This window comes from Apodemus sylvaticus, chromosome 6, assembly GCF_947179515.1.
Source record: "Apodemus sylvaticus chromosome 6, mApoSyl1.1, whole genome shotgun sequence".
Classification (NCBI taxonomy): Eukaryota; Metazoa; Chordata; class Mammalia; order Rodentia; family Muridae; genus Apodemus; species Apodemus sylvaticus.
In genome coordinates, this window is record NC_067477.1 from 69,733,842 (window position 1) to 69,761,434 (window position 27,593).

Genomic DNA, 27,593 nt, shown 5'->3' on the forward strand with positions numbered 1-27,593 from the left:
GTATTGTATTAATTAACTTTTATTATGCCCTTATTATTTTCACTACTATTGGCTATAACTATAACTGCTTTTTCTGCATAGTGTCCTATGCTGACTAGTTTTATGTCAACTTGACACAAGCTAGTCCTTCAGAAAAAGTGTTTCTCAGTTGAGAAAATACCTCCATCAGAAAATGCCTCCTGTGAGGCATTTTTTGACTGATTATTGATGTGGGAGTGCCCAGCCTATTGAAGGCTGTGCCACCTCTGGGCTGGTGGTCCTGGGTACCGGAAGAAAGCAGGCTGAGCATGTTGTGAGGAGTAAGACAGTAAGCAGTTGCCTTCATGCCTTCTGTGTCAGCTCTTGCCTCCAGGTTTCTGTCCTGCTTGAATTTCTGCCCTCATTTTTCCAAGCAATGACTGATACCTGGAAGTATAAAGTGACACAAGCCCTTTCCTTCTATCTTAGTCACTTTTCTATTGATGTAATATCATGACCATGGACAATTGTAAAATAAAGCATTGTCTTATAGTTTCAGATGTCTAGAGTCCATGGCCATGACAGCAGGGAGCATGGCAGCAGGAAGGCAGGGAAAGGGCTAGCGCGATAGCTGAGTGCTTAAGACTTGACCCAAAAGCATGAAATTGAGCTTGGGAACTGGTAATGGTTGGGCTTCTGAAACCTCAACGCCCAGCCCAGTGACATACCTCCTCTAGCAAGGCCACACCTCCTAACCCTTTTCAAACAGTTCTACCAATTGGGTAACAAATGTTCAATCACATGAGCTTATGGGAGCCCGTTCCACTCAAACTACCATTTTACTTCCTGCCCCCCATAGGCTTATGACCATATAATGTAAAATGTATTTAGTACAACTATAAAAGTCCCTGTAGTCTTTCACAGTCTCAACACAGTTTCAAAACTCAAAGTTTATTATGAGGATAAAGAAAAACCTCATAATTATAATTCATGTAAAATCAAAAAAGCAAAAAAATATACTTCTAACATACAATGGCACAGAATATAAATTACCATTACAGAAAAGGAAAAGGGAAAGCATGAGGAAAAGCTGAGCCAAGCAAAACCAAAAACTAACCAGGACAAACTCTAAACCCTATAGTTCCATATTTGATGCAAAGCATGTAGATGGTTCTCCCTTCTCGGCTTTGCTGACTGAAACATACTTCTCTCTCTTGGAATGGTTTCACTTCCTGTCTGTAGCTTGGATTGGCATATTTCTCTTCTCTCTGGCATCTCCAATATCTTGGGATCTCCGGTGCAATGCAGTGTTCATTTCTACAGCTTCAACAGTAGCTACTCCAGGCCTCCAAGCAAGGAGTCTCCTGCTAGACAGCTCGCCCAAGAGGAAGATTTCACAACCCCTTTACACCTGTATCATTCATGACTCTAAAGCCAGAACCTGGGGCCTGATGCTTCCAAGTTCAGCAGTCTGCTTAAAGTAGAACCTGGTCTCCTCCTTGAGTTACATTTGCCCATGCTTTCTCTTGTTGCATACGTTTCCCTTTTTATAAGTCATAAATTTAGCCAGGTATGGTCTTACCCCCAGGGTACCAGTCTCTTTATTCCATTTACAATAAGGTTTTTCTTTATCTCATTCAGCAAAATCTTTGGTATCAGCATTAAACTTTTCCTGGCTTTTTTTCTTCTCAAACTGCACATTTTGTATTTCTTTCTTCCTCATTCGTTTCTTTTCACCATACCTCTGTATAAGAGCAATGACTAATAAATACAGGACAGGGTCAACATTAGGCTGTCTTGAAACTCTGTCCTTGAAACTAGTTTAAAAACTTTCAGTTTAGCTTCAGACAGATTTTTAGGACAAGAGCAGAAGACAGATTCTTTGACAAAACATCACGAGAATGGTCTCTAATGCAGTTGATGATTTTCTTCCCTCTGAAACGTCTTAGCTGGACCTGCATAGTCCACACTGCTCTCTTCCAAGCTCCCACTATGATGCTCATTCAGCCCTACTTACAGCATCAAACGCCTTCCTATTCCGAAGTTCCAAAGTCTTCCACATCTTTCTAAAGAAACAGTACAGCAAAGTCAGGCCCACACAGCAACAGCCTACTTCCTGATACCAACTCTCCAACTGATACCAAGTAATAAAAGTCTTAGTTACTTTTCTACTGTCATGATGAAACACCATTACCATGGCAATTTATAGAAGGAATAGTTTATTGGGGCTTACAGATTTAGAGGGTTTAAGTTTGTGATCATCATGGCAGGGAGTATGGCCACAGGCCAGCAGGCATGGTGCTGGAGCAGTAGCTGAGAGCTTACATCTCATTCACAAGCAGAAGGCAGAGAGGAATAAGTGGGAATAGTGTCATTTCTGAAATCTCAAAACCTGCCCCCAGTGCAATGCCTTCTCCAACAATGCCATACTTCCCAAACAGTTCAACCAACTAGGGACCAAGTATTCAAACATACAGGCTTATGGAGGCCATTACACCCAGACAACCACACCTCCCCAAGTTGCTGTTGGCCATGGTATTTTATCACAGTAATAGAAACCCTATTTAAGACATGCACATTGCAGACATCTCTAGAAAGCCATGCCTTGGAACCTTCAGATACTATACTTTATAATAATATTCTAGCATCTTCAAAGTCTAGCTCTAAATAACCTCACAGTGAAATCCATTTGCCTAAATAACACAATGAAAAGTGAAAAGCTTTAACTTGTATTGTTTTAATGATAAAGCTTTGAAGTTTGTTGCACTTGTATTTTATTGGGAATTAGGGTAACGTGGTTAAATGAATACCCATTGGCTTATTTGGTGTTCTCAGCTCATAGAGCACTGAATGGATCATGATGTATCTATCCCTCCAATTCCTCAAAATCATGTTTTCTAGTCATGAACAGAGGACAATAAAGGACGTTCTAGAAAAGAAGTACAAGCATAGCTCAAAAAGCCAAGCCTCTTCCTAATCTATGATTCTCAGAGGAGATTTCAACACGAGACTATCATTCTATTTTTATACTAACCTCATGAAATCAAATTCTAAGAAGAAACAAAAATCTTATTGGAGAAGAGAATGTGGTATTCTACATGTACAGTGTATAATTCAGGATTAACCAACAATTTAGAGTATCAGTAAAATAAAGAAAAAAATGTTAAGATTTTTTTTTCAGATAGAATAATGATTTATGCCTCAGCTGTATCTTAGAGAGGTTTTGGGAGGATTAATGAGCTAATGTCTCTAAAGCTCTTTAAGCGCCTCATACGGAGCTGCAACACAAACGCAAGGTGAAAAATGATAGCACACTCTATGCCAGTGTGGGCTCCCGAGAGTACAACCCCTGAAACGTAGAAGCTGTTGAGGGTCAGGATGGTAAATCTCTGAGTTCTGATGTCAGGAGAACCTTGGTGCGTGTCATATGTTTACTTCTGTTTAAAGTAGCACTCAGTAGCTGTAATAAGCATTTCTAAATCCCCCATTAATCATTATGTCCTTTGTGAAGATCATTTTACTTCTATTTGTCAAATCAGATAGGCTTCTTCTGCATATTTCACAAAAAGTAAAGCAATTTGAATATTGCAGAAACATGCAATGATCTACAAAAAGCCACATTCCTGGATTGGGAACTGAGTTGGAATTAAGGAGATGCAGGCTTCGGTATGGCTCTGGTTGCTACGTCCTGACAGAGTCACTGACAACATCAGAGGCTTGGATTCTCTCTTTGGAATAAGGCATAGGGAGAGGTGTTCTCAGGTCTCATCTAAAGGTGAAGTGCTATAGCTCATTCTGCCCTTGTTGCAGATTTACTGACTCTAAGGTATTGACTACATTGTCATAAAACAAAATCAAGGTTGTTCTTCTCTGATAGCACATGCGATAGTGTTCTTTTAAGTCAGCGTTTAGTAAAAAGTAAGTACACAGAACCATTAGGCATTTTCTTCTTGTTTGTTTTCCTTTCTAGAATTCTACACATGCATATAGCATTCTGTTCTTCAGACCTTGCTTTACTACAGATCTCAGTGTAGGGTCACTTATGTGGGAGGAGAAAGGGGCCTGGGAGGGACAAGTGAGGGTATGGGAACAGACAAATATATCCTTCTCATATACAGAACTTAGACATAAGTGGAATCTCTCATATAGATATAGATAGATATAGATATAGATATAGGTATAGATACAGATACAGATACAGATACAGATACAGATACAGATACAGATACAGATACAGATATAGATATAGAGACTGGAATTAATTCAGGGTAGGAAGGGACTAGTGGAAGACAGGACTAAGAAGGGTCACAGAGGACAAAGAGGAGCAAGGTGCAATGGCAGATGTATGAATATGTCATTACGATTCCCATTATATGGTGTACTTACTAAAAACTTAATTTTAAAAAAGAAGTATCTGTGGGGAAGTGGAAAGGAATGTGGAAGGAATTAGGGGAAAGGGGAGGGAAAATGGAAAATATTGTGGTCTTCTGAATAACAGCGACCCCCATAGGTTATACATTTGAATGCTTAGTAGTCAGGGAGTGGCACTATTTGAAAAGGATTGGAAGGTGTGGCCTTGTTGGAGGAAGTGTGTCACTGAGTAGGCTTTGAGTTTCAGCCCATTTCAGGCCAAGTTTCTATCTGTCTGTCTGTCTCTGTCTCTGCATCTCTTTGTCTGTTTCACTCCCTCCCCCTGTCTCGTGCTGTTGCCTACAGATCTGGATATAGAACTCTCAGCTACCTTTCCAGCATAATGTCTGCCTATGTACCACCATGCTTTCTGACATGCTGATAATACACTAAACTTCTAAAACTGTAAGCAAGCCCCAATTAAATACTTTCTTTTATAAGAGTTGCCATGGTTATGATGTCTCTTCAAAATAATAGAACAGTGACTAGTACAAATACATTGCATGAAATTCTCAAAAAATGAATAAAAAATATTTTAAGGGAAATATCTAAAAGTAGGGGAAAACAGTCATTTACTCTATGAATTCCTTGCTTTCCTTCATGAGAACGGTTACCTCTCCTATGTACATATGTACATTTAATGTCTATCAAATCACATGGCAGATCTTATCTGCTTGCCTACTCATCTGTATCCCACTCTAGACCATGTTATATGTTCTAAGAGAAGTATGGATTGTTCGCTGTTTGCCTTAGATACAAGATAGTCCTTGACACATGGATTTTCCTAAGAAAAAGGCATTCAATAAACAAAAAAATCTCCATTCATACTTTCAGAATAATCTTGAGCTAATTCATATTTCCAAATACCAGAATCCCTTCATTCTGAAACACATTCTGTCATTTTCAGAACTGAAATTTTTGAAGAATATGTTTATTATTAAAAGGAATATGAACATAAGGTTATGAAAAACTGGTAAGAGATTATAGTACTTGTATTACACACACACACACACACACACACACACACATGGAGTGAGGACAGTTTCTCACAGTCAGTAGCATTCTTCCCCTTAACCTAATCAATATATCGTAGAGAAACCCTGTGTGCTAGGAGGAAGAAGAGTGAAGTTAACCTCCAGATTTACCAGGGACTCTAGGCACCACAGCCTCTCTCACTGGTTTGTTCCTAGAGGCCCAGGTCATGAGTCAGCACCAGAGGCTATTGCTCCAGTCTTAGAGAGGCACCTGAGCATATAGATTTCATGGCTAACTAGCCCTAGACTAGCTCTTTTAGCATAGGTTCCAAGTTAGCACCATGGTCTCGCATATGCTGACCCAGAGTCTAGACAAGCACTTGTAGACCATATGTTGACACCCTATGCTGACACCCAAAGCGTTAAATGTTCCAATAGATTCAAGATCCGGGCTCACTCTAGCACACTCCAGGTCTTAATTCTACCCTGGTCTACTCCAGCATTCTAGTTCCAGTTTGACCTCTGTGAATCCACATTACAAAATTGCTCTAGGACTGGATGGAGCCAATGGACTCTGGCTCCAGATGTTTCCATGGTCCTGAGCTCATCACAGCATAGTCTAACTTCCACATAGTCACAAGGCCCTGAGCAGCAGAACTCATCTCAAAGCACTCAGGTCCAGGTTTAGCCTGACCTCAAGGACTCAGACTCCAGAAACAAAAGCCGAGGAGTTTAACACAGTTACCTTACTTGAATGCTGCAGGGAATTCTCCAAGTTAAAATTAAAAGGTGGAAGCAATGCTAAATCATATGACAGCATAAAATCTACTATGGAGTTCAGGCTATACTGAAATTAGGAATATCTAACTATTTTGGTAACTCATTTCTAATTATAATATAAAATTATAAGACAAAAGCTAATAGATACAATAATTTGGTTGGTAATTGATAATTATGTAAAAGATATAAAGTGTGACATTTTAAGAAACATTAAATATTAGTCTTTTCTGTCAAACACTGTAAAATGTTTGCTTATGGCAAAGAATTTAAATCTATTTCTCACTCACTTTGTAAAGCTTTTATGAAAATGATTTAATGCCCCAACCCTATAAAGCCCTTTTTCCCCTGCTGCATTCTCTGATTGCTGATGTGGCCAGCTCCTCCCCACTTTCCTTCATTCCCTTTGAACTGATTCTTTAGAGACTAGACAATCACAAAAAAAGCTGTGAGGTTGGACCCCAGCCAATGAGGGAAAGATACAGTCACCATCTGCCAAATCCCTGTCCCGAAAGCTCACTCTTCCCTCCTGTGGGTAGGGCACCCTTGGATCAGAGATAATTTTGTCTTGTTGAAACACTCTAATTGGAGTGGTAGTCTCTTTCTTTGCAACCATGAACTTATTTCTAACTACATCAACAACACAAAATGTGGGAGAATTTAAAATGTGTAATTTTTTGTATGGGAACAAAGTTATCTTTTAAAAGTAGACCACTGTAACTGAAATGTTTTGTTTGAGCTTTATGCCAATAACAAAGAAAAACCTGTAGCAGACATAAAAGATAAAAGAGAATCCGTGTAAACCATTACAAAAGGCATGTCACAGAGGAAGACAACAAGAAAGAATGAGTCAAATAACTGCAAAACAATTGAAAACAAAACAAGCAAACAACTAGAAAAGAAGAGCAGTGAGCTGTGACCTATACCAATAATTAGTTTAAATGTAAATTATCTAGCCAAAAGGCAAGGTGGACAAACAGATTAAGGAAAACAGGAGTCAACAATTTGCTACCTATAGAAGAGTCACTGTAGCTTTAAACACCCAAAAGGAAGGAAGTGAAGGGTTGGAAGAAACCAGCCTCTTCAGAAACAGTGATGGAGGAGGACCAAGAATGTCTACATGTTCTTCATGCAAAACAGACGTTAAGTCAGAAACTGTGACAAGTGACCCAGTGTCACTTTATAACAACAGCTAATTGCCCAAAGGATGCAACAATTATAACTAGCTAAATATATAGGCAAAATGTAACATAAATGAAGTGTGAAATATTAATGCATCAACAATCATGGACTTTAATAACCCCATTTTCAAGAGCAAAATGATCTAAACAGAAAATCAGTAAGAGTAGAACAGTCTTGAGTTTCATGAAAGGCCACAGTGATGTGCAACAGAGCATGCACTCAAGTATACAGAAACATTGTCCCTTAGAGCATTCACTAGACCAGAAAACAACTCTCAGCCAATTTAAGGACTCTGAAATTGGACAAATGTCTTTGTATTAACTTCTAGGGTATGACATAAGAAATAAAAAAAAATAGGGAAAAAATCCTCATACATAGAAATTAAGCAACATACTCCTGGAATTAGTCAAAGACAACAAATTAGTCCAAGAGAAAACAGTGTATGTTTACTAAAAGCCTTGTATCAGTGTGGGGTGGAGCAGAGACAGGATTGTGGCGGATAGATGGCCACCAGCCTAGCTTCAGTTTCAGGGAAAGACCCAGTCTCAAGGGAATGATATAAGAGTGATAGGGCAGGACATAGAGCACACAAAAGCACAGCTGCACACCTGAATTTGCAGTTGCTGGAACTTCAGGCACAAGATTTGCTCAAGATCATGCTTATCAAAGTCCCAGCATGAATAGGAGGAGAGTTCATAAGGTCCCACCCCTTTCCAAAGGGCTATGGCTGCAGAGATGCAGACCCTGACAAGATGCCCAAGTTCCAATGGATGGTTCCACATCTGTGGACACTCAGACAACACTTAATAGATTCAGTAGGTATTTAGAGACATGCATACAGGCAGACAGACAGACAGACACACACACATACACACACATATATACATACACAAATGATAGGTAGATATGATATGATATGATATGATATGATATGATATGATATGATATGATAGACCCAATGAGGTTGGGAGAAAAAAATGATTGGAAGGATAAGAGAGGGCTTGAAGGGGAGGAGATGAGGAGAAGATTTGATCAAAGTATTTTATACACATAATTTTTAAAAGCACTGAAAGCGAGGTATTTCAGAAGAAGCTTGAGAATTCTACCATAAGTCCTAGATAAGCAAATCAAAGCAAAAATAGACTTGAAATTTTTCTGTATAGGAGTAAGAAAGATGACTCAGCTCCTGAGAGCACTTGTTCTTTTTCCAGAGGACCTGGGCTCAATTTCTAGCACTCACGTGGCAATTTACAACCATGTCTGGCTCTAGTTCTAAGGGATCTAATGCCCTCTTCTGGCCTCCACAGGCACCAAACAAGCAAGTGGTACATACACATGCATGCAGGTAAAACACCCATACAAATACATTTTTAAAAAATTAAAAGAAATATAATTTAAATGTTTCTTTACAGTGTAGTGTGTGTGTGTGTGTTTGTGTGTGTGTGTAAGCATGCCATGGTGCTTGTATGTAGGTAAAAGGGCAACATATGATAATCAGTTTTCTCCTTCTACCATGTACATCACAAGGACACAGCTCAGATCAGGCTTACCAGTGTTTTGACAGGCTGAGCCAGCTGATTGGGCTCTACTTGTATTATTATAAAATGCAATATGGTGCTAAAAAGAAATTCTTGAACATATGAAAAAATCTAATTGTGTTACTAGAATAAAAATTGTAACTAACAATCAAGTCTTAGATATGTCAACAACAGAGGAAACTGAGGAAACAAAGCTCAATGCTTTTGCTTTAATACCAGTATCTCTTAGTTCATTCACAACCTTGTAAGTAAAGCAAAGCCTTCCCATTCACTAAAGTGTTTATGAACAAACAACACTCCACACTCCAGCATGTTTAAACACGACAACACTGTAAACTTCATGTTTTGCAAACACATATCCTAGTCCTTGCTACATGGTAGGTGTTTGATGACTATATATTGAATGAGGATATGAAGGAAAGGAATGCAAGGGGTGATCAGTGGCCCTAATCACGACAGTGTGATGAACAGACTTAGTTTGCTTATTGGAAGATATGCACCAAAATTTGTTAAGAATGCAATGTATACTAAATTTACTTAAAATAACAAAATGTGTAACAAGGACAGACATGGACATCCTAAACCATATGTGTGCATGTATGTGTTTGTGTGCATGTGTGTATGCATGCATGCAAGCCTGCATGTGTGCCTGTGTGTTGGGGGGAGGGATAAGGGACTTGAAATTACTTAAGAAATGCAGGAATATTAGGCTGAGCTTATTTATCAGCTTGGTCATTAATTTTAATCCAGAGATTTCCATCTTTGATTTTTTTATAGACCTATTCAATGTTTTTGTTGTTGCACTATCAGTTTATTGGTGGGACTCTTTGTATTTTAGAAATGGCTTGAACAAGACTATGATGATTTATAAAACCAATAAAATATAGTCACGTTATCAGTACAGCCATCCAGGCTAGAATTCGTGACTACGTCTTTCTACTTCTTCCTTGACTTTCAGAATCAGTATTCAGATTTTAAAGATAGAGTTTGGAAAGATTGTAGATCCAAGGAGTAAGGTTGCCACCATAACAGAGGCAACAGCCCTGAATCTTTGGTACAGAAGATGCCTTTCCTTCTTCATGGGTCATCTCAATGAATGATGCAGCAGAATCCTCTGCAGCACTGACTACATCACACGGAAGTCTGTGCCAAGCTAGAAGTGATGTTTAGAGGACTTACATAGATCTGTAATTAAATAAATTTACCAGTGAGAAAATATTACAGAGATATAGAATGCAAAAATTAGAATCACTTAAAACTAGAAATCAAAATTATAAACAAAGAATATCAGGTGAAGAGAAATTACACACTGGAGATTAGACAACCAAAGGTTTGAGATCTTAATGTTAACAACTAAAAGAACCTATTTGTGGTACTTAATACTATAAACTGGTCAATTATGAAGGAATGACGTAAGAGTGAAGTAATGGAAGATAACAAACAATTCAATATGAATGTTTAAAACTAAATTCAACCAAAGTAATTGAAACTCAAAGGACTTGCTTTATCACATCTTCAATGTTTCACACATAAATGTCCTAAAATATACATATTCATAGCATAATCCCTTACTATATTCTAAATATTTGCCCTCATACCCAACAGAGAAGTATAGTCTTCAATCCCTCGTTAAGAAAAATTTTCTTTGCAACAGGTGAATACACCATGACCAATCAAAATGCAGAGTTGTGGAGCCCAGGCACATTGGATACATCTACAAAACAGCCTCCTAAGGCTCAGCAAACATAGAGAGAGAGAGAGAGAGAGAGAGAGAGAGAGAGAGAGAGAGAGAGAGAGAGAGAGAGAGAGGGAGAGGGAGGGAGAGGGAGGGGGAGGGAGGAAGGGAGGGAGAGGGAGAGGGAGGGAGGGAGGGAGAGGGAGGGAGAGGGAGGGAGAGGGAGGGAAGGAGGGAGGGAGGAAGAGATAGAGAGAGTAGAAAGGTTGTAATATCCAACCAAATCAGGGAATTTGCTGTGAGATGTGAGACCGTATCTCCTAGAAATGTCAAAAGCTACACCCCAAAATTCTCAAGAACGCGACTGCCTAAATATTAGCTGAACCATGACAAAGCAATAGACCTGTCAAAAGATTGGGAGAAAGACTGCAAGGCTTCAACACTACACAAAGAACTACAGGCAACTGAGAGGTTCTGAGAACTGAAGAAATAGTCTCACCCAGGGAAAAGCACACCAACTGGCTACTAAAAACATGCACACAGGTAATATAGAAACTGAGCATGATGTATTTATGTATTTAGGAATATATATTTATATACATGTATGTCATGAACAACCATTAATGAAAAAAATAAGTTATGAATTTGAAAGGCATCAAGGAGGTTAGTAAGAGTGTTTGAAGGGAGAAAAAGGCAGAAATGGGGCAACTGTATTATAATCTCAAAAACTAAAAGGAATGATTAAAGGATAAAAATTAAAAGGTAAACAACAATTAAAGGAAGTTTCTCAGTACTTATAATGCAGATAGTTGCAACAATGAGCTCTTACTATGCATATCATTTATTTATTGATTGATTGATTGTATGGATATTTTGTCTGAATATATACATATCTATGTATTACATGAATGCCTGGTACCTGAGGAGGCTAAAAAGAGGGTAGGGTGTTTGGTCCCTTGTAACTGGAGTTACAGACAGTTGTGAGCTGCCATGTGGGTTCTGGGAATCAAATTCATGTCTCCAGAAAGAGCACCCCTACTCTTAACCATTGACCTGTTTTAAATGTAGACATACTATCTCATTTAACTCATTAATCTCTTTATCTCAGAACAATCCTTGAACTCTCAAATAGATAATTGCCTACATGTAAGGCTCGTGGTGTGTGATGGTTTATATATGCTTAGCCCAGGGAGTGGCACTATTAGGAGGTGTGGCCTTGTTGAAGTAGGTGTGACCTTATTGGAGGAAGTGTGCCACTCTGCACATGGGCATTAAGACCCTTGTTTTAGCTGCCTGGAAGCCAGTCTTCTCCTAGAAGCCTTCAGATGAAGATGTAGAACTCTCAACTCCTCCTGTACCATGCCTGCCTGCATGCTGCCATGCCCCTACCTTGATGATAATGGACCGAATCTCCGAACCTGTAAGGCAGTCCCAATTAAATGTTGTCCTTTATTAGAGTTGCCTTGGTCATGGTGTCTGTTCACAGCAGTAAAACCCTAACTAAGACAGGATATAATAAAGTTATTACCTGGGGAGGCTATAGAATTAGAGCTAGTGGTGGGCTTCAGGATATACCTGTGAGGGATGGTCTTGGTTAGTTGAAGTGGGAATACTAATCCTTAAAATTGTGTAACACTATTTCCTGGGTTTGGTTCTTAAAGTGAAGGTAATCACTATCTCTGCTTCTTAACTGCCAATGCATAACCAGATGCCCCCAGTTCCTGCTGCTACGATGTTTTCTCATGGACTGTACCCTCTAACCATGAGCCAAAGTAAGTCTTTCTCTTTTCAGTTGCCTTTGTCATGGTATGTTTTTTTGTTTTTTGTTTTTTTTAATCAGAGCAACAAGTAGAAAAATCAGCAAAGATCTCATGCTTATTTTTTTGTACTACAGTTCCACACTTATTCAGGTGCTGTGGCAATGTTAATGATAATGATAGCGGCCTCTATAAAGTCATATAGTTGAATACTTGGTTCCTAGTTGATGGAACTGTTTGGGAGGGATTAGAAGGTGTGGATTTGTTGGAGATATGTTACTGGAAAATGGACTGCCATTCCCAGTGTCTCTGTCTCTGTTTATGTTTCTGTCTCTGTCTTTCTGCCTACCCCTACACCTTCTATCCTGGTGGTTGTTGTCTTAAGATATGGGCTCTCAGCTACTGCTTCAGCATCGTGCCTGCCTGACTTATGCCATGCACCCCCTCATGGAGGTCATGAACACTAATCCCCTGGAGCTGTAAGCTCCCTATAAACTCTTCCTTTCATAAGATGCTTTGAACATGGTGTTTTGTCCTGGTGGTGGAAAAGGACCCCATGATAGATGCAGAATACACAATATAGATACAGGGTACAGAAATACCTTTGAAATTCTGTTTTCCAGGTCTCTTTCTTTGGGTTTACTAACAAATAAAACTACATCAAAATGATAAGAGAGATATGAAGCCTAGAGACCTCCATAGCTGTGATTTCAGAATGGAGTTCGGCTGGATGTCTGAGCTGAGCTTTGTCTTCAGCTTCTGTGGGTCTGGGTTACCTGGGAGCAGAGGTGAATGAGTACACAGCTGGGTGCCTCCTTAGCCCCTCGGGGCTCCCCAGGTCATGGGGATACCTACGGTATTCTCTCATGAAGAACGTAATTAGAGGAGAGTGTCTTTGATGTTCCTTAATTGTTTTTACTCCTGGCATATACTCATTTTACATAGTGATTTTAAAACCATTTTAATAAAGTGTGCCGTACTTTGGCCTAATCCATCCTACACACTCTTCATTTCTTCTCAATTCTTGACCCTGTTTTCATTCTGCCCACACATACACACACACACACACACACACACATGCACACACTGATTTTTGTAATGATATAAAATCTAGGATTCACAAATGAGAGAAAATGTGTGTTTTTCCTCTTTCTGAACCTGGTTTAAGTGGTGATCTCCTGTTGCACCAATTTACTTTAGAAAAATATACCAAAACTACCAGTAAAGTTTTCTTTGGCTGAGATAAGCATGGTGGAACACACATATATAACCCCAACTGTCAGCAGGCATAGGCTGGAGGATCAGAAGTTTAAGATCACTCTTGGTTATATAACAAGTGAGGCTAGCTTGAACTGTCTCAACTGTGCCTCAAAAGATTACTATTATGAATAGAATTTACTTAAATTCTATCATTGGATTTCAACTTTAATCAGTCAGTTCTTTTTACAAGTCCATTTTAGATTGTATCCAACTACTTAAAATATTTTATAGTATTAAGTAGCAGGAGATTTAAATATGTGCTAGAAAAATCTAATAAATTTTGATGAGCATACCTTATTTCCTTTTGACTAGCACATGTGGCTAATATTATGCCTCTAAAATATATCTAAGACCCTTGAAAGAATCAAACCTGTACCATGGCAGTCGGTTTGAAATGTTGGCTTGCTTTGGCTCTTATTGAACACAGACTCTCACAGCGTTGTCCATAATATCATTAGAGGTGTGAGCATTAGGATGACCCAGCCAGCATCAGGACAACCCGGGCGAGCATCAGGATGACCCAGGCCAGAGGCAGGATGACCCAGCCAGCATCAGGATGACATAGGAGAGCACCAGGATGACCCAGGTAACCATCAGGATGACCCAGATAAGTACCAGGATGGCCCAGGTGAGCATCAGGATGACCCAGATGAGCACCAGGATGACCCAGGTGAGCACCAGGATGACCCAGGTGAGCATCAGGATGACCCAGGTGAGTACCAGGATGACCCAGGTGAGTACCAGGATGACCCACGTGATCATCAGGATGACCCAGGTGACCATCAGGATGACCCACATGAGCATCAGGATGACCCACGTGAGCACCAGAATGACCCAGGTAAGCACCAGGATGACCCAGGTGAGCACCAGGATGACCCAGGTGAGCATCAGGATGACCCAGGTGAGCATCAGGATGACCCAGGTGAGCATCAGGATGACCCACGTGAGCATCAGGATGACATAGGAGAGCACCAGGATGACATAGGAGAGCACCAGGATGACCCAGGTAACCATCAGGATGATCCAGATAAGTACCAGGATGAGCCACGTGAGCATCAGGATGACCCAGGTGAGCACCAGGATGACCCAGGTGAGCATCAGGATGACCCAGGTGAGCATCAGGATAACCCAGGCCAGTATCAGGACAACCCAGGCAGCAATAAGAAGCATGGCCAGTTCTCCTATGTACTGAAACTTGCAAATATTCTCTCTTGTTTCTTAACCTTGACATTTGAGGCTCACAGGAAATGAGATTACTCACGGTGCCATTTAGGTTACTTACAGTAGCTATGGAGAATTTTCCCCAAATGTCTCAATTATGTTGGTCTTCTTTTTATTCCCAAGGTCTGTTTAGTGATATTTATTTCCCGTGTTAGTGTCTATTAATTGTAAAAATACGTTTTCATACATGAGTAAATGTACTTTGATTGCAATCATCTTCCCCAGCCTCCTTTATTCTCATTCATCAGTTCTCCACTCTCATTCTCCCTTCTGTTTCATTCCTCTTCTATTATCATGTCTTTATATAGTCTTGATTCTGCGTATAAGCAAAAATACATGGTGTTTGTCTTTGATAATTGTGTAGTTCACTCAACAGGATCTCCAATTGCATCCATTTCCCTTAAATGGCATTATTTTGTTCTTCCTTGTGGCTGAAAAAAATACTCTGGTGTCTTTATCCATTCACCTATTGATGGTACCTAGGCTGATTCCAAGGCTTAACTCTTATGAATAAGTGTGACAACACAGAGATGCGATTTTCTAATTACTATTGTATGCTGGCTTTAATCCCATGATTCTAGAGCAGGAGTGGTATAATTTTATTATATTATCTTTCTTGTTTTAGTTTTTTGTTTTTCTAGGAAATCTGCATACTGACTTCTTCCACAGTGGTTTATGAACTTAGAGTGAATTTTATTAGGATTGGAAGTTGGAGAGTGCTCTTTGACAGAGCACAATTGGTCTGAACCACTTTAGGGAGTTCAGCTTCTTCTAGGGAGCTTGGTTCATCCAACAGCATCTCTTCACAGTTCTTACCACTTACTCAAAAATGCTTGGGGAGGGAGGATCCTGGAGAAGCCAGTCAACTTTAAGGATTTCCTGAAGCTTTTGTTTTGTTTGCTTCTTGTGCTTAATAAAGTTCCCCAAATGATGGAATGCCTTGTATTTTCTTGGAATATCCTTCATCTTAATTAACTTCACTCCAAGACTTGAGGGCTTTATCAAGGAGGAAACTGCTATGCAACAGTAGTATTTCTGGTTTTGGTCTGTCTCTTCATTTGTTTGATTCTTTGGTGTTGCTTTGTTTGGAAATTTTAAGGCAGGGTCTCTCAATGTTGCCTCAAGGTTGACCTCAAATTTGTGAACTTCCTGACTCACTCTCTTGAGTATGGAGATTACTGGCATATGCTATCACATCCAGAAAGGGTAACACTTATTTTCAAAGTGACCACTTGTTACTGCTGCACAGTTCATAGTTAACCTTAAATCCTTTTAGAAGCTCTACTCCATAAATTTTCATTCTCATGACATAAAACATTGACACTGATTTCTTTTAGTTATGGGTATTAACTACTTTTCTCATTTCTGTGAATAAACACTAGATAGGAAGAAGTGTCTATTACGGAAAATGGTTGAAGCTTCTGCCTGTCTTGGCGGTGAAAGCATGCTGTGGGAGCTGCTTGGGGCTATGGCTGTAGTACCACAAGTGTGCTTCTCCCACGTGGAAGGGTGGAGAAGCAGGAACTAAACACAAGGCTGGGCTAGGTGCTCCACCTCAGTGCCGCCCTGGCTGACTCCCTCGTGGAGCTAAAGCCCATCTCCTAAAGACTCTGCAGCCTCTTAAAACAGTACCACCAGGTGTTGCTGGACCGTTCACATCCAAAACACCACAGCTGGTCATTGAGTATTTAGAGACAGGATATGAAATGTATAGTAATAGATTCCATCTCAATATTATCTTCTATAAGTAGGGAATAACAAACCCTGTTACCTGCCTCAGCTGGGTGATGAGGATTAAGTAAGCAACTTCAAAACACTTAGAAATGGCGACATGAGTAAAAACACTCAACAAGTATTAGTTGTGGTTATAGTATAATGCTATGGCCATATTCTCTGTCTCTGTCTGTCTGTCTGTCTGTCTGTCTGTCTGTCTCTCTCTCTCTCTCTCTCTCTCTCTCTCTCTCTCTCTCTCTCTCTCTGTGTGTGTGTGTGTGTGTGTGTGTGGCAGGTACATGTGTGCATGTGTGGAGGCCAGAAGAATACACTGTGCTACTCTATTACTGTCAGCATTATTCCCTTAAAGCAGAGTCTCTCGGTGAACCTGAGTTTGCCTTTCTCAATGTGATTGGAGCCCCAGCAAGCCTCTCTGTTCCCATCCTTATCTCTGGGATTGCTGATGTAAACCTTCCATAAAGGTGCTGGGGATTTGAACTCGGGTTCTTACATACATAGCTATCTCTCCACCCTGGTTTCTATTTCGTAGGCATTTAGAAGCAGCCATTTCTACATTGGTAGTCGTTAAAGTCTAACACATGGTCAGATAAATTGCTTGCTTTTATAAAGAGTGTTAAAATTAACCCACCACAGCCAACATCTATTATTTAATATATTGTGTGTGGCTGCTTTTACACCATAGCATCAGTTGTGTAACTGACAAATTATATTACTTAGTTTTTTGTTGAAAAAGTGCTTTGGGAAGAAAACAAAATTTCCACAGTTCTCTGAAAGATCAATGAGTGACACAGTGGGTAACTACTGGAATGTGCACACACTGAGCATTGCTGTTGCCCCTGTGTGTGCACTCAGACAAGTCACATCTATTTCCCACGACTCAAGTTCTTCATTCATAAAAATAAATAAGTGCACATGTAAGGAGGTAATTAGTAACAAACGTGAAAGTGCTTGGTCAGACTAAATTGCTATGCAAATCTACTGTTGAGGTCTATTTCTCTCACCTCCCCTTCTGGGTGACAGCCTTGTAGCAGGCCTTCTCATTCCCTTTCCCAGGCTGGTTCTGGGCTTAGGCCAATGCTGTGGGTTTCTTTAGCTGGTAATAGACAATTTGTTCCTAATTTAGCATCTTTAGAATAAATGAATATGGTTTGGGGATACAAGGAGCATATGATTAAGTAATTACTTTCCTTTCTCTCTGAAGGGTCATGGTTAAAAGGCAGTGCCTTCTAGCCAATGGCACTGAAGTCCCACTCTCTGAGTGGTCAGGGCCCTCTGCCAGTCGGCCTCATTAAGTCCTTGACATGCGCTCCCATGCTTTCTTGTAAAATGGTGCTTAGTCCTCAATAATTTTACATTTCTAGACCAGGGCTTTGGGTTCTTCCCTTCATGACATCCCTCTGCTGGGCTTAGACTCTTCATTGTACAGAATTTCTCTTGTGTCTAATCCCTTATCTACCATAATTATTGCCTGTCTTAGTTAGGGTTTCATTGCTGTGAAGAGAAACCATGACCAAGGCAACTCTTAATAAGGAAAACATTTCACTGGGGCTGCCTTACAGTCGCAGAGGTTCAGTCTATCACCACGGCAGGAAGCAGTGCAGCGTGCAGGCAGACATGGTGCTGGAGAAGGAGCTGAGGGGTCCACATCTGGATCTGAAGGCAGACAAGGCAAGACTGTCTTCTGGAGGTGCCAGGGGGGTCTCTCTTCCTCACTGGGCATTGCTTAGGCACTGGAGCCCTCCAAAGCTCACCTACTCAGTGAGACACTTCCTCCCACAAGGCCACAATTCCTAATAGTGCCACTTCCCACCACGGGCCAAGCATACTCAAACCACCCCACTGCCTTCCAGAAAAATAATCTAGAATTGCTTTTCCTCTTTTTTTCCGATGAAACATTAAAATCCTGATCTCTTTTCTTATCTTATATCAAACTGAGTAGGAAACAGTTCTGTCTACAAAGGGATGAACTTTATCTTTCAAATATAGCACCTTCCCGTCTTCTGGCTCATCTGCTGGGGGATCAGTAAAGCCTTGTGATGAGATGATGAGTCATGGAGATAAGGCCTGGAGGTAAAGGTGTGTTCTGTGCAGCCGGTGACAATAGAAGACATGGGGGGACCCAGCTGAAAGGCGGCGCACGCTCCTTCACACGTCCTGCATGCTCCTCTGCATAGTCTTCACCCCTCCGTGACCTGAACTGTTTTAATGTATGTTTTCTTTAGACTTCTTGTAAGCAAAAGCTTTTATTCTTTGTGTGCTTATTAAAATTATGATTTTTGAGACATCATACATACTATTACATTTTTATACTAAATTACAAACATTTGATTCTGTTCTTCCAATGAACCTGGTAAGGCACAGAAAGAACACTTGATTAATTATACAAGAAGTACTGAGAGAAACTTGCAAATAGCTTATAAATATTAAAATCTTGGCTATGAGATATATTTATTCCACAGATATGTATAAATTTGACTTCAAAAGAAAACAACAACAAAAAGAGTGTTCTGCCAGATCCTTAACTTGTCTCCTCAGACTCCTGATGACCAATTTCAGGGCTGGGAGCTTAGCTTAGCTGTAGAGCTTAGCTTAGCTGTAGAACTTAGCTTAGCTGTAGAGCTTAGCTTAGCTGTAGAACTTAGCTTAGCTGTAGAGCTTAGTTTAGTTGTAGAACTTAGCTTAGCTGTAGAGCTTAGCTTAGCTGTAGAACTTAGCTTAGCTGTAGAGCTTAGCTTAGCTGTAGAACTTAACTGTAGAACTTAGCTGTAGAACTTAGCTTAGCTGTAGAGCTTATCTTAGCTGTGGAGAGATTAGCTTAGCTGTAGAGCATACACAAGAACTGTGCTCTATCCTCCCATCATAAGGCGAGAAAAGCCAGCTTTCAAGTCATAAAGGAAACACATTGGAGATCCATGATCTCCAAAGGTTTGAAGAGTTTCTGCTTAAAAGATGGCATATAGCAAAGGACACTGATAGAGAAACAACAACAACAATAACACAACCTTGGTATACATAAATCCTGTATACAATAGCTAAAGCTATGGCTTTCGGGTAAAAGCTGAAGAAGGTACCAAGGCTATGAAATGTATTTCTGTCCTGTCTTTCCCTGTGAATCACCTGATGTGGAAGACTACTTTGGAAATATCAGTTAAGATCAATTTTACACAGTAATTCATCCAAAGATCATTAGAGCCAGACAGCCCTGCATTTCAATATAATGCTACATTGCTCATTAAAGATGACCTTGGACACACAAAACTTAACTTCTCTGTGCCTCTGATTCCTACAACCCAAATCAAGATCCTCATAGCTAATTCCTAGTGCTGCTGTTAGGATTAAATGAGATATATTTACATATTCAAAATGGAGAAGTGGAGTTTTCAAAGGAAGCACATTATTACCGCAGCCAACACTGTGAATGATCTTTGCATTATAATCGTGAATGAAGAAGGAAGTCCTAAAGAGTGGCTTACAGCATGAATATCTTTGTAATAAAATGAAACGCAACTGACATTAAGGAATTCAATTTACCTATAGGAAGCATTCTAGAAGGACGCCGGGGCTTGGGAGCCTGATTGCCTTAGTGGAGGAAGAGGGGGACAGGATGCGGATAGGAGCCGCAGAGTCAGCTTTACACTATTGGTTAAGGTTTTACGTTTTCTTTAGGATAGGTGATTCTCTGTGGTTGTTCTATTATTATAGGATTTTAAAAATAGCTTAGAGAGAGAGAGAGAGAGAGAGAGAGAGAGAGAGAGAGAGAGAGACTGGGGTGTAAACACAGGTAACAGATAGTGACGCTTAAAAACACTGCAAAGACGCATCACTGAAGAACAGAAATAAGACAAGGAAGCATGTGGCAGTCCCCGCTGCCCGCCATGCGGAGCGGAGCGGCACTTCTGTTACTTTGGGGTACTAACACTGAGCTGTAGTGATGTAGTGACCTACAAAGACTAGGACACTGGGGATTAGTCAGTGATCCGAAGTCCAAAGTCCACTTCCTGGTGTTTCCCTTTCCCTCCTTTGTCCCCTCCCCTTCTCCGCCCTTCTCTCTCCTTTCTCCTTCTTTCTCCCCAACCTCTTCTTCCCCCTATTTCACTCTCACACTTTTAAAATGTGTTATTAGGCCTGGATGCTATTGGCATGACAGAAAGCTAGAGATCAAACCTGCGGGCCTTCAAGAACCTACAGAAGTAATGTGCTCGCTTCCTGCTTCCATCTGTAATGACAGCACATGTTCTCTTAAAAATACTGTATTTTAAATACCTATAGACATCCATGTATAAGATGTGGAAATACGTATGTATGCTGATCAATATTTGTAATAATAAAGTTACAGTTTTCTCCACTTTGGGGCTTACAATGTTAAGAGATTTCTGTGCCGCAGCAATGAACTTACTACATAAAGTAAAAATAGTAACTTGCATATGTAATTGCAAAGTAAATATCATCAGAAGGCCATTTTACAGAGAAAGTGATCAAGCAATTGTAGGATCATGCAAGAAATATGACCATCTGTCAAACAACCAATGGAACTCGAATGTGACCTAATTCCAAAGCTGGGGACACCTGTGAGTGCACTAAAACTGCAATGAAGACACAATAGAAGTGTAAAATTACTTTGCAGCGTCTACCCTGTAGTTGTTCGGCTAATCTGTACATGCATGCTATGCCCAAATGACACAGAGGTGAATGCCCGACTCTGCTTTCTCCCTGTGCTGGGGCTCGATCATCTAAACTTTCCAGTGCAATGGCAGAAGATGAAGTATTTGACTAAAACAATTACTATGGGTGTGACTCAGGCAGTTTACGGGCAGCCGCCTTTGAGGGCGCCCCGTCTTTATTACAGTAGTGAGTAAGGTGAGCAAGAATGTACGGCAGACAGCAGGTGGCCGCACTTTCTTTCTTTCTTTCTTTCTTTCTTTCTTTCTTTCTTTCTTTCTTTCTTTCTTTCTTTCTTTCTTTCTTTCTTTCTTTCTTTCTTTCTTTTTCTTTCTTTCTTTTTCTTTCTTTCTTTCTTTCTTTTGATTTCTTTCTCTTTCTTTCTTTCTTTCTTTCTTTTGATTTCTTTCTCTTTCTTTCTTTCTTTCTTTTGATTTCTTTCTCTCTCTTCCTTCCTTCCTTTCTTTCTTTCTTTCTTTCTTTCTTTCTTTCTTTCTTTCTTTCTTTCTTTCTTTCTTTCTTTCTTTCTTTCTTTCTTTCTTTCTTTCTTTTCTTGGTTTTTTGAGACAGGGTTTCTCTGTGTAGCCCTGGCTGTCCTGGAACTCACTCTGTAGATCAGGCTGGCCTCGAACTCAGAAATCTGCCTGCCTCTGCCTCCCAAGTGCTGGGATTAAAGGTGTGTGCCACCATTGCCCAGCTACATTTTCTGATAGAGTGCTTGATAGCATCAGGTGAATAAAACTTGCTTCTAGCCTTTGAGAAGAAATGTTTGTTCTAGAAAGTTCTTTCCTTCTTAGCTGGTCTCTTCTTCCCTTTCAAGAGCCTCCATGCTATAAGGCATCTTGCTACTAACTAATTCATTCCATAACCCCAAACCCTCAAACTGATCAGGAAGAGACCAAATATTTTTTCTTTTTTTTTTTTTTTTTTTTTTTTTTTTTTTTGGTTTATGGAGATAGCACAGGTTCTTCTTGACACTGAGGTAAAACATTCGAATGTTAAATTACATTCTATGGACCAGCAAGATAGTTTAGTGAGTAAAGGCACTTGCCACAAGCCCAACAGCCAAGTTCAAACCCTGGAGCATATATGGCAGAAGAACCAATTGCCAGATGCTATCCTTCGACCACCATATGCATGTTGTGGTGTAGGAGGGTCCATGCAAGTGCACATGCACATACACACACACACACACACACACAAATAAATATTTTAAAAAGCTTTTTAAGCCTCAACCAATTGACACTACATAAAGAACCAGAACAAACTGGAGGAATGCTTCTCCATGGACAAAACAATATCGGTCCTGTTGTTAAGATTAAGCACCGTTTACAATGGAATGTACTTGTAATGCAAAATCTCTTTTATTTTTTTCTTCGTGAATAGTTGACTTTTTCATACGTAAGATTACATTTTCTTTTGTTAGCATTATGGATATCAATTAAACCATGTGGTTTTTTTCCCCCACATCAATTTATAGAAGTACATTTTGTTCCGCTATTTACGGAACACTTAGAGTCTTCAGTTATCTTCTGTGTTTGCTGATCTGCTTTTAATTCATCAAAGTTCTCTCTTAACAGACATTGCACAAACACACGGCCAGCCCAGACTTCCTTTATATACAGTGTGTAGCTGTTATGCTTGGTGTTTCTCTTTGACATACATAGAGGTTAGCTTGAGTGTGGATAATGTCTGTAAATGCAAGGAAGCATTTAAGGGTCCAGCCAGACACAGACTCGGAAGCACAACACTTTAAGTACTTGATAAATATTTCATCTCTCCCATAAAGAAAGCTTTTAATCAACTTTTGATTGGTTTTATTAATTATTACCTTAAAGTATTGGAGTTGTTTCTCAGCGCTCGTTCCTTCCTTCTCTTGTCTCAGACAGGAATTGAAGATGAAAAGCTCGGTATCTCTTAGCCACCTTTTCAGCTCTTTGATCCTGACCTCCAGCTGCCTTACAAGGCTTCCGCTTTCTGGAGAGAGCAGGTCACGTGGGCCGGACCCACTGTGGCCTGCCATTGTGTCCTGTATCTTCTCTCTTAGGGTTTTCTAATGCATCAGATTAAAAAGGAAGGAGAAAAACAAAAACAAAAACAAAAAAACAGATTAGCTGATTAGCCCAAAAGCCATCACCCATCACGGGAGATCCTAGGAAGTGTGGGTCCCTCAGAACCAACATGCAGCTCTGATTGGCTTGATTGTGTCTCTGGGGTTTGGTTATTTAGTGCACATTACCCCCACTACCAGAGGCTACACATGCAAACTTCATTCCTTAGACATTGCTTTAACAGGAAAGAGGTTTGGTCCAAGTTCACCATGATCATGGTCAAAAATTCATTTGAATACTCTTGGCAAAAAATTTACACTAAGGAATTGTCAATATAAAGTGTTCAAGAGATAGAGGCCTGAACTTAATCAGAAGCCAAGAGTACATATAAACACACACACACACACACACACACACACACGACACACACACACACACATTGGTTCTGCTGGAGTACAATTCTCCAAATTACATGACAGAGGCACTAGGTTCAGCTGTCGATTTCACCTGACTTGGACCTCTTCAGCTCCAAGGTTCTTGCTGCTTTTCCTTTTAGATGAGGATTATTTAATCTGTATGTTAAAATAATCCTCAATTGGCTGTATTATAAGCCTATGTAGGCTGGGCACTATTGTACAGAGGTGCTTTTTTGAGCTGGTTTTCTTTTCTCCCTCTTTGGTAGAAGCACTCTCTTTACAGAATCAATAGGATTTAATCTATAATGATAAATTAAACCTAGAAAAATACGCTTTAAAACACAAATAAAATTAAGTCAACAAACATTCGTCTGCTCCACAGTGCTCTGTAAATAGTATCTTTAGGAGATCATGACAGAAAAATAGCCTGTCTTGGCAACACCCTTGCATTTTCATGGGGCAAATATTGATAATTTGAAGACCCTCAGAGGAATCCAGATTTAGCTATTGTTTTTATGCTGTAACAAAAGGAGCAGCAGGAGGTGAAATCAATGCCCTTGGAGGCTAGGGTCACAAAAAGGAATTTATTGCCGCTTTTTTGTTCTGGAACAGTTTGCAATCATAAATTCTTTATAAACAGAATACTTCAGAGAATGGTCCGTCTTCATAAATATACGACAGAGGACATCAATTTCATTTAATTCACAATTTGTGTCAGCGCAGCAGATGCCAATGGCTGCCTTGATAGGGTTGTTTAATATGCAATCGAGACAGAGTCATATGCAGCACAGGGGACAGAATTTCACAGATTAGACTGTACGCACCACTGACATTTCATTCTAATGTATTTCCATTCTACACTGTTCACCTTAGATGAAAGAAATATTAAAAACCATATCCCTCTATTTTACTATTGTTAGAAGTTAAAGTCCTTGTCTGTAATTTTTTTCCATGCCAATTAAAATGTAATCATGCCAATTAAAGCAGTGTGCCTCCTGGGGTCAGCGTGGCTCCAGCTTTGCTGAACTCCTCTCCCCAGCCGCCTCTCGCAAAGTGACTCTAAAAACTATATGGGATTAGAGTGATATGTTGTCAAAATGGCAAGTGTTTGAGTGGCATCTGACTCATAGAGACTAAATACTCTGTCTTCAGTGTAATAATTTAATTTTTTTGGTGAGGAACTGATAATCATGACACACTGTAAACAGTTTCCCTATCGAGTACTGTTACTTATCAGATTAGGAAAGATACCTTTAAATGCAGTGTCAATAGGCTATCACTTTATCTGTGAGGTCAACAAAGTTGTCATAGTTCTGTTTTATAAACAACCTTGGAGACTATCAGTCATTTCTTCTGAGATCAATGAACGATGTAGAATTTAGTAGGTCCTAATTTAAACCACCATGCAAGACCATAATAACTAGGAATCAGAATTTTTAACATTTGAAGTTACTTTGAACAAGTACACAGTGTAGAGAATTTAGATGAGAAACAAGGGCTTAAATGTGCAGGTTTTTAATCACTTAGATTAAGCATGGCATAAACGGCACACTGGCATGTCTCCAAGTCATCACTGTACTTGGAGAGCTCCTAATTCAAAATATTTCTAGAGTATTATTTCTTAAAAAAAAATTAAAGAGGCAGAAAAATAGAGGGCTTGAAAAATTATGCTCTGTAACTGACACCACCCATAGTAGCTATCATAATTAATCATTTAGGTAATTGGCAGATTTAGCTTACCCTTGATTTGAAGTGAAGGCTGAGAAGCTGAGGAGAGAAGCTGATGAACAACTACACACAGGCTAACTTCTCTCTGTGCTGTCTTACAACAACAGGACAGTGCAGACTCCTGCACCAGACCCCTCGGGCCTTTGGTAGCAGGATGTTTAGATTGTCTTTTTGTCAGATTCTTGCATTTTTTAGGCTGAGACCCAGGCCATCATTGCAAGAAATGAGCTATGCAAAACTTTCTTTTTCTTTTGTTAAAAGTGCCCAGGAAATTGAGTCACACACACACACACACACACACACACAAAAATTAGCAGATTTAATTTTGCAATTGAGACTTGGGTCAAATTTGCATATTTGATTTGGTTGGCCGGAAAGCTAGGGGCAACTGTGCTTTCCATCTTAAGGTGACACTGAACAGTTAAACAGTGGACGTCTCTAGCATGTACCTTTGGAAAAAAATTCTATTAACATCCACCCAAGCATGACAGGCAGTGTATATCAGATATACTGTATTAGAGTTGACTTGGTGCATACCCATAATACATGGCATATTTTACTTACTTTTTTATGTATTAAAGAACCAAAATTATTAAAATCTGAGAGGAGATAGCTCAGAATAAATTTTAAAAAAAAGAAGAAGAAGAGGAAAAGCAATGTTTTCCCTGTAATAACATGAGTAGCTTGCTTGAAATGTAAGGAGTGAATTGAAAGAGAGAGATTTGTGCCTCAAATTAGAAATCAGACAGATAGGGTACTTCACCACACACAAAAAAATGTACACAGAACCTACAAACAGTAATAAAAATGCAAATACCCCAAGCAGCTCCCATTTTTCATTAATTGAATCCACTTTTTCCAGGATATCATTTGGTAGGGAAAGGCCGCCTTTCTTCAAAGCTTCCACCTTGCTAAGTAGCTCTGTCTTTTTCAGGTGTCTGATGGACATTTCCACACTGTACCGCTGAAATGACAAGAGAAGGGTGACTGGTTAGGGCGCAGAGCTGTTCTTAGAAAAATCTTTAAGCAGAATGTATACTGTTTATGGAACTGGAAGGTTTTGTTTACAATACAATTTCCTGGGAGGCAAAGCCTGATTACCTTTAGTGACCCAGTAATGCTGCTGGGAACACATCACTTACCATACGGGCCTGCATACATACTTCTTGTATTGAGTTGGATCCAGTGATTTGGGTTTTTAAAACTAAGTTTGCACACACACTTCATGTTTTTTTTTAAATTTAAAATATAATACATGAGAAGGTGCCTGGCCTGGAAGGACTTACCATTCCAGTTAGCTTGGGTCACCATTTGGTTATAGAGCCCTCACTCTCGGCGGATCTGTCTTACAAGAGTTCAAAGTATTTTGTCTCTCTTTTTTTTTCTCCCACGACACACACATGTCAACCACTCTCCTGGGAGGTGAGCCTTTCTTCTTTAAGGAGAAGCACTTTCCACATGAAGGAGATTAGTAGAGGAAAATGTTTGTGCCACAAACAACCCACACATTGGACTGTGAGTTACAAAAGGTAAAGCAAGACTGGTTATTTTCTAATGTATTTGTACTCTATTGACAAACAAACTAACAAAATTATCTTGGAAAGAAAAATATTATCCATAAGGGTTATATGGCTTATTTCTTTTAATTTCCCTATTAATTAAAGACTCAGGTAATATTTTGTTTTTATTTTTCTTTTACTTAAAAACTCTTTGAGAGCTAAAGACAAAGCACGCACAAGAAGTGGAAGGGTGCTCCCCAGTTCCTTGGGATAGTTAAAGACCCACAATTGCTTATTGATGACCATAAACTGCCCTGAACTTCTCAGCTCAGTACTGAGCCCTCCTGACCCAGCTAATAGACACTGTGTTCTAACAAACTGCCAAGTGAGTCTCTTAACAGACATTTCTTGGAGACAATGTAATAGCTCCTTGGTAAAAAGTGTTTTGTGGTGGTATTCTTCACAGGTGTACATAGTTTTGGGAACGTTCATAGTCATAACAACTGTAAGTGACTATCATACATATGGGGAGGTGTGCATCAAAATATCCTTGAGTATAAAATTTAGGTTGTGGGTAAGATATTAAATATGCATATTGCCAAAATATTTTTCTTTGAAACAATGAATTCAAGCTCTGAGTTCTATGGCACCACTGCTACTTTGTCCTCTGTCAGAAGGTAAACACTTCTATCAGATTTAACCAGGAAGGCTCTTGTGGGGGGATAGGGTGTTGCTGATCTACAGGTTCATAATA

At 39.7% G+C, this 27,593-nt stretch overlaps 1 protein-coding gene across 1 annotated transcript in view; it reads right to left on the reverse strand.

Moving 5' to 3' along the window:
* The window catches only part of Akap6 (A-kinase anchoring protein 6), a 282,310-nt gene that overhangs the window by 57,374 nt on the left and 197,343 nt on the right, over positions 1-27,593 (reverse strand). Inside the window, exons 9-10 of the mRNA XM_052185864.1 lie at positions 26,158-26,304; positions 22,977-23,198 (exon numbers count right to left, since the gene is read on the reverse strand). Of these exons, the coding sequence (XP_052041824.1) occupies positions 22,977-23,198; positions 26,158-26,304 (369 nt within the window). The remainder of the gene's footprint in view (positions 1-22,976; positions 23,199-26,157; positions 26,305-27,593) is intronic.